Genomic DNA, 8,445 nt, shown 5'->3' on the forward strand with positions numbered 1-8,445 from the left:
CACAAAGGCAGAAGGTGCGCCAATGACCGGAAGCTACAGCTAGAAAATTCAGGTGGGAAGAAGGTGCACGTATTTACAGTTCAGGTAAACGACCATTGAATGGAGGGTTCCCTGTCACTTGGGGTCTGAGACTGGAGAAACCATCAGCTCCTGTTCAACCACACACTACTGGGCTCGAGGCAGGACCACTGGGTGGGGCCTGAGCCACGCACTCAGACTGGCTACACCTCTACCCCCATAGAACGCGACACAATACAGCACACATTCTGATATAATGCGGTAAAGCAGCGCTCGGTGGGGGGGGCTGTGCACTCCGGCGGATCAAAGCAAGTTCGATAGAACGCGGTTTCACCTAGAACGCGGTAAGATGTTTTGGCTCCCGAGGACCGTGTTATGTTGGGGTAGAGGTGTATCAGAAGGGCCCTGGCCAAGATTTTCAAGGGAACAAGGGCATGAAGCCAGGCTCCCAAGCCCAGATTGAGGAACCCAGCTCCGGGACCCCGCAGCTCCTCATTTCAGTTTTTCAGTCTTGGCCTATGAATCTATGAAACCAGTTCCCTAGAGCTGGTAGGGGGAGTGCCCACGGGAGCCCCTGGGACCCCTGCCAATGGGGACTGAGTCACGTATGCAGTTTTTAATAGTTTCCAGGGGAGATGGAGTCAGACGCAGCACCAGGTGCTACCAGCCCACAAGATGACAAGGATGGTCTCAGCCCAGCTCTCCAGGCCAGGTGCCCATGTCACAGTTACCACGGTGGCCAGAGCAACGTGGAAGCGACACTTTGCACCCAGCACTGCCAGCACGTCCCCCATTTAGATGGGACGCAAGCTCCCAGTGCTCCCAGCTTGCTGGGTGCACCAACAGAGACCGAGGCACACAGTGCACATCCAGAAAGACCCTCTAGGGCAGGGGTCATGAAGTTTAAGGCCTGCAGGGACCACCAGATCATCCGGTCTGACCGCCGGTAGATCACAAGCCGCCACCACCACCCAGCACCTGCCTACTGAACACAACGACCAAACAGAAGACCAGACTATAAGACGCCACAGGGAGTAAACACGAGAGGCCGAGGTGCACAAACGTCTGTGTCCCAGTGGGCGTCAGCAGCTCTGGGGAAACTCCGATCTATAGAGGTAGGAGAAGCAGCCAACTGTCTTATTCCCCCAAAAGCCCTTAGAGCCCCGCAGCAATGTAGGATGAGGACTCCAGTGCATGCTTCGGCCAGCAGCCCAGCCCGCCAGGAGCCAACAGACACAGGAAGAGAGGGTGGGAAGAGTTTCCCAGCCCACCAGGAGCCCAGGACAACAGCACCGTTGGCTTGTTTTGAGCAAAGGAAAATCAGGCATAAAAGCCCTGAAGGCCCGGCCGGAGGGACCAAGAGGCAGGAAAGGCCAGGCTGGAGTCTGTGGCTGCAGCAGGGAAGCGCTGTGGGAACACAGACGTGATCACCAAAGCCCAGCAGCGCTAGTGCAGGCTGGGGAGCAAGGCAGGGGATTTTGCCTGCCAAACCTTACCCACAATCCCACTGTCGCAGCCTGCGACACAGACAGAGCGGATCAAGGAGGGAGGGTGAGCCGCAGCAGGGGCCCTGGGGTATGTGCAGTTCAGTCCCACAGGGAGAGTTACCCCCAGGAGAGGAACACACTGGCCCTTAGCACCATTGGGAACATGCACAAGGCCCACTACCAGCACGTGACTGCGAGGGCTAGGGGCCCACTTCCAGTAGTCCTGCTGCACCCTGGCTTGGGAAGGGTCAGAGCGGGACAGCACCTCTCTCCTCACCTTGTCCCTTGCCCACTGCAGCCCTAGCTGGGGGGCATTCAGAGATTCTTAGACTCCAGGCCAGAAGGGACCATTGTGATCAGCTAAGGTCTCAGCTGGATGGTGTCCAGGTCAGGGCGCCACATTTCAGGAAAGAGGTGATCAAATTGGAGAAAGTCCAGAGAAGAGCAACAAAAACAATTAAGGTTTGGAAAACATGCCCTGTGAGGGCAGATTGAAAACCCTGGCTCTGTTCAGTCTGAGAGAGAAGACGGAGGGGGGGCATGGTAACAGTTTTCAAATACTTCAAAGATTGTTATAAAGAGGAGGGGGATCATTTGTCCTCCTTAACCACCGAGAGCAGGACAAGGAGCAAGGGGCTCAAACAGCAGCCAGGGCGGGTTAGGTTGGACATTACGAAACACTGCCTAGTGGTCAGGGTGGTTAAGCAGGGGAACAAACTGCCTAGTCACCGTCATTATCTAATCTGTTCTTAAAACCCTCCCAACACCTGTCAGGGATGGTCCAGCCCAGCGATACTCAGACCGGGGCTTATGAGCCGCAAGTGGCTCTTGAATTGGTCTCCTGTGGCTCTTTCCACAGGATATTAGAACCCTGTTGTTACCTGTCACTCTGTGTTCTTGGGGAACCAGGGCACAGTATCCAGCCTGCCTGACTCACGAAGGACACCCCCACCCCCACCCCAAGCCTCTGCTTGAACCAAAACTGATCAGAAGAAAGACTTTAAAAAAAGCAACGAAAAGGCCGTGGGAGACCCACTAAACCGCTCCGGACAAGGGTGACAGGATTACGGCAACTCCTCTAGCCTCATTTGTATGGAAGATGGGACAGGGAGGCATCTCCATCAGCATACAGAATGGAGAACAGAGATTCCCAGGCAAGAACCGCACTGAACTCTGGGACCAGAGAAGCAGGGCAGCACTGCATGATGGGGGATCTCTGCTCCAGATGTTAATGAACCCGCCTGCACACACCCAGCTCAGCAATTATCAGCCCAATTCTAGTAGTAAACCCTTGATTGGGATCCAAAATAGTGAAGCTGCCTAATTGCATTGTGAGCTCCCTGGAAGGAACACCGCCCATAGCCAGGAACGAGCAGTTCCTATTGTCTAGTCTGAACAAAACAACATTGGCATACTCCCTTGAGCCATCAGTTCACCCATACACAAATCTAGTGTTCTCCCTTGAACCATTGTTCTTTCCCTACAAAAACCCCTATCCCTGCTCAAGTAAGTTCTCTGATGCCTGGATCCAAAATCTGCATCAGTTCCACTGGGACTTCATCTTCTCCTGACTGTGCTGGGGGCTCTGCCTGACTCCCGCATTCAGGACCCTCAGCTACCACCACCCCCTGGGACCCCCGATCGATTCAAGCTTCACGGAGTGGTGAGAACCCAGCTCTCGCTCTCTCTCGGTATAGCCTTCTGACCCCAACTTGTGGGATCAGTGATAGTTTTCTAAACCTGACTTCTATAATCAAATGTAAGTTAGATTTAATATCATCACTGTTTGGTTTGTTTGGCTCCCCTGGTATGGTTACTACCTGGCAATAAATCACTTTCATGGTTAAGCTGGTTGCTCCCTCCCGTTCCCCCTTCCCCCACCCCGCATGGGTGTTTTTTGGCTTCCCCATTCACTCTGCAGCAACGCTCCTCATACCTAAGCTAAAGATCCCTGCGGCACCCAAAAATCCTGTGGGGTTTGCTCATCAAGTGGGTTACGACCAGAACAACTGTAACGTGAAAGCGGGGCTAGGGACGAGCTGAACCTGGGCCATATGAGGGTGGCAGTTTGGAAGTGCTGCTCGACCCAGTCTGCTGAGTCCAGGGGCATATAAGGGGTCAGCTTGGGTGTGCTGACCAACCTGGTCCTCTCAGACGCGCTCTGCTAACGTGTATGTGCGTTCCTCTGATTCTGGGGCTGCAGTAACCCAGCCCTGGGGAACCGAGGTCCTGCAAGATAGCTCCATTGGGAGGGGACTTGCAGCAGGGAGAAATAAAGCTCTGTATGAGAACACAAGTGACACAAGCAGTACACTGATAGAATTACAGAAAAAAAAACCCATGCACACACAGAAGAGTAACCCTAATAAATAAGCATACCCCCACGGGCAAATCTGGTAACACTGTATGATTTAATTATTAACCCATCTAAGTCATTAACCAACCAGGGTGCTTTATTAATCAATTGTAGCTGATAAAATAATAGTATTTGGTCAATCATTTTGCTGCGAGAACATATTATAATATATACATGCACACAAAATATTTCCCCGTCATAGAATCATAGAATATCAGGGTTGGAAGGGACCTCAGGAGGTATCTAGTCCAACCCCCTGCTCAAAGCAGGACCAATCCCCAACTAAATAATCCCAGCCAGGGCTTTGTCAAGCCTGACCATAAAACCTCTAAGGAAGGAGATTCCACCACCTCCCTAGGTAACCCATTCCAGTGCTTCACCACCCTCATAGTGAAAAAGGTTTTCCTAATATCCAACCTAGACCTCCCCCACTGCAACTTGAGATCATTACTCCTTGTTCTGTCATCTGCCACCATTGAGAACTTTCTAGATCCATCCTCTTTGGAACCCCCTTTCAGGTAGTTGAAAGCAGCTATCAAATCCCCCCTCGTTCTTCTCTTCTGGAGACTAAACAATCCCAGTTCCCTCAGTCTCTCCTCATAAGTCATGTGCTCCAGCTCCCTAATCATTTTGTTGCCCTCCGCTGGACTCTTTCCAATTTTTCCACATCCTTCCTGTAGTGTGGGGCCCAAAACTGGACACAGTACTCCAGATGAGGCCTCACCAATGCTGAATAGAGGGGAATGATCACGTCCCTCGATCTGCTGGCAATGCCCCTACTTAGACGGCCCAAAATGCCGTTAGCCTTCTTGGCAACAAGGGCACACTGTTGACTCATATCCAGCTTCTCGTCCACCGTAACCCCTAGGTCTTTTTCTGCAGAACTGATGCCTAGCCACTCGGTCCCTAGTCTGTAACAGTGAATAGGATTCTTCCGTCCTAACTGCAGGACTCTGCACTTGTCCTTGTTGAACCTCATCAGGTTTCTTTTGGCCCAATCCTCCAATTTGTCTAGGTACCTCTGTATCCTATCCCTACCCACCAGCGTATCTACCACTCCTCCCAGTTTAGTGTCATCTGCAAACTTGCTGAGAGTGAAGTCCACGCCATCCTCCAGATCATTAATTAATATATGACTATATAGGACTATAGTAAATGAAACGATGGATTCACACTCCTGGGGCTCTTTTGGGGAATGTTGATTGCTAATTTGGCTCCTGAATCACTGAGGTCTGAGTATCACTGGTCTGGACAATACTTAGTCCTGCCTCAGTGCAGGGGATGGGGCCAGATGACCAATCATGGTCCCTTCCAGTCTTACATGTCCATGACTGTAGTCTGACCTCCTCTATAGCACAAGCCAGAGAACTTCCCCAAAATAATTCCTAGAGCAGCTCTTTTAAAAAAGCATCCAATCTGGACTGAAGTATTGCCAGTGCTGGAGAACCCACCACAGCCCTTGATGAATTGTTCCAGCGGGTAACTCCCCTCATCATTAAACATGTCCAGTCTGGTTTTGTCTAGCTCCAGCTTCCAGCCACTGGATCGTGTTGTACTGTCTGTCTCTGCTAGACTGAAGAGCCCGTTGTTACCTGCTAGTTCCCCATGTAGGTACTTGGACGGGGATCAAGTCACCCCTTCACCTTCTCTTTGCGCTCCTGGAGTCTGTCACTATAAGGAATATCTTCTAATCCTTTATTAATTCTTGTGGCTCTTCTCTGAACCCCCCTCCAATTTATCACCAACATCCTTCTTGAATTGTGGGCACAGGATTCCAGCAGCGGCTGCACCAGTGCCCACAACACAGGTAAAATAACCGCTCAGCGCCTTCTTGAGATTCCTGTTTATGCATCCAAGGATCACGTTGGCGCTTTGGTCACATCATTGCACAGGCAGCTCACATTCAACGGATCATCCACCCCCACCCCCAAATCCTCTCCAGGATCACTGCTTCCCTGGAGTCCCTGGTTCGCATCCAGCTACATTACACAGCATTCAGGGGGCTTGCAGGGCGGTTCCCTGGTGCGGACTCTCTGGAGGAGTTTCATAGTGGGTACGTCACCCCCCACCCCCAACATCCAAGGGTTGTACCAACAACTTCTAACTCGGAACGTGCAAGGGACACTGGGGCAGGCGGCTGGCACAACGGGTCACCCCACTGCTGCAGGGCTTGGGGGGCCCACGATCCAGCCCCTCCCGGGCTGGGGGGCAGCCGTTTGCCGGACGGTGGGCAATGGAAGGGCAGGGTCGATACCAAGGGCCCCACCACAACCCTGGGAAGCTGGGGCAGAACAGGCAGCCCCCAGCCACAGGGCCAGCCCCACACAGACTGACAGCAGCCCCCCAGCCCTCAGCCCCCCCGGGACAGACCTGCCCGGACAGGGACCCCCCAGCACGACCCCCAGATCAACCCCCCCCCTCCCGGACCGGACAGGGACCCCCCAGCACGCCCCCCCATCACACACCCTGCCCGGGCAGTGACCCCCCCCAGCACGCCCCCCCAGATCAAACCCCCCCCCAGCCGGACTGGACAGGGACCCCCCATCACACACCCTGCCCGGGCAGTGACCCCCCCCAGCACGCCCCCCCNGGGGGGTTGATCTGGGGGTCGTGCTGGGGGGTCCCTGTCCGGGCAGGTCTGTCCCGGGGGGGCTGAGGGCTGGGGGGCTGCTGTCAGTCTGTGTGGGGCTGGCCCTGTGGCTGGGGGCTGCCTGTTCTGCCCCAGCTTCCCAGGGTTGTGGTGGGGCCCTTGGTATCGACCCTGCCCTTCCATTGCCCACCGTCCGGCAAACGGCTGCCCCCCAGCCCGGCCGCGGCTGCACCCCCCCCACCCCCCCCCCAGCCCCGCCCCCGGACCGGCCCAGGACCCCCCCGGACCGGGACCCCCAGCCGGACCAGGCCCCGCCCCCTCACCACGTAGGCGGCGCCGCCCTCCCCGGCGCGGCTCTCGGTCTCGGGGATGGAGAAGTGCATAGTGCCGCGTGCCCCTAGCGCCCCTGCGCCGCCGCCATGTCGGGCCGCACCACCGCGCCACCCACCGGGGGGGACATGGGCGGGCGGATGGTACGGCCCGAGGGGGACTGTGGGCGGGGCCTCCCCGCCCCAAAGGCGGGATCGGCCCCGGGATGTACCAAGCGGCCCCTGCAGGGGGGAGCCGCCCTCTGCGCGCGCGACAGGCCCGGCTCGCGGGGGCGGGGCCCAGTTTGGCACCTCGCTCCAGTCGGGGGTTTGGTACGGCCCGGGGCGGGCTCCCTGCTTCCGCTGGGCGGTGCGGCACGTGCCGGGGGGAGGCGATGGCGGCTCCTCCCCCCGCCCCCTCTTCAGTGCACCGCCTGCCCCCCACCGCCCCTTCCTCTGCACCCCTCCCCATGCAATGCACCCCCTGCACCCCCACTGCCCCTTCCTCTGCACCCCTGTAATGCACCCCCTCCAGTGCACCCCCTGCACCCCCACTGCCCCCTCCTCTGCACCCCTCCCCCTGCAATGCACCCCCTGCACCCCCACTGCCCCTTCCTCTGCACCCCTGCAATGCACCCCCCCCTGCAATGCACTCCCTGCACCCACAGCACCCCTCTCCCGGCAATGCACTCCCTGCACCCCTACTGCCCCACAGCACCCCTCCCCCTGCAATGCACCCTCTGAATCCCCACCGCCCCTTCCTCTGCACCCCTGCAATGCACCCCCTCCCCCTGCAATGCACTCCCTGCACCCCCACTGCCCCACAGCACCCCTCCCCCTGCAATGCACCCTCTGAACCCCCACCGCCCCTTCCTCTGCACCCCTCCCCCTGCAATGCACCGCCTGCCCCTCCACTGCCCTACAGCACCCCTCTCCCTGCAATGCACCCTCTGCACCCCCACTACCCCCTCCCCCTGCAATGCACCCCCTGCCCCAGTGCTCCTCCCCCTGCAATGCACCCCCACTGCCCCACAGCGCCCCTCTCCCTTCAATGCACCCTCTGCACCCCCACTGCCCCACAGCACCCCTACCCCTGCAATGCACTCCCTGCATCCCCACTGCCCCACAGCGCTCCTCCCCCTGCAATGCACCCCCTGCACCCCACTGCCCCACAGTACCTCTCTCCCTGCAATGCACCCTCTGAACTCCCACCGCCCCTTCCTCTGCAATGCACCCCCACTGCCCCTTCCTCTGCACCCCTGCAATTCACCCTCTGCCCCAGTGCCCCTCCCCCTGCAATGCACTCCTTGCACTCCCACTGCCCCACAGCGCCCTTCCCCCTGCAATGCACCCTCTGAATCCCCACTGATGTTCCTCTGCACCCCTGCAATGAATCCCGTGCCCCAATGCCCCTCCCCTTGCAATGCACTCCCTGCACCCCCACTACCCCACAGTGCCCCTCCCCCTGCAATGCACCCCCACTGCCCCACAGCGCCCCTCCCCCTGCAATCACCCCCTGCACCACCACCGCCCCCCAGCGACCCCAAGGACCCTCCCCTGCACGCCGTGTGATGCACCCCAGGCAGAGGTGGTGCTAGCCCATGGAGGGCCCTAAGCAAGGATCTTTTGGGGTCCCCCACAACACATAAAAAGTGAATAAGGGGCCCCCTTGCGCTGCTCAGGGCC

At 57.5% G+C, this 8,445-nt stretch overlaps 1 protein-coding gene across 1 annotated transcript in view; it reads right to left on the reverse strand.

Moving 5' to 3' along the window:
- The window catches only part of SNX17 (sorting nexin 17), a gene marked incomplete in the record, with an annotated part of 41,785 nt that extends 34,795 nt beyond the window's left edge, over positions 1–6,990 (reverse strand). Inside the window, 1 exon segment of the mRNA XM_034781661.1 lies at positions 6,775–6,990. Within this exon segment, the coding sequence (XP_034637552.1) occupies positions 6,775–6,834 (60 nt within the window).
- Positions 6,991–8,445: the final 1,455 nt, after the last annotated feature.

This window comes from Trachemys scripta, chromosome 9 (assembly GCF_013100865.1).
Source record: "Trachemys scripta elegans isolate TJP31775 chromosome 9, CAS_Tse_1.0, whole genome shotgun sequence".
NCBI classification, from domain to species: Eukaryota; Metazoa; Chordata; order Testudines; family Emydidae; genus Trachemys; species Trachemys scripta.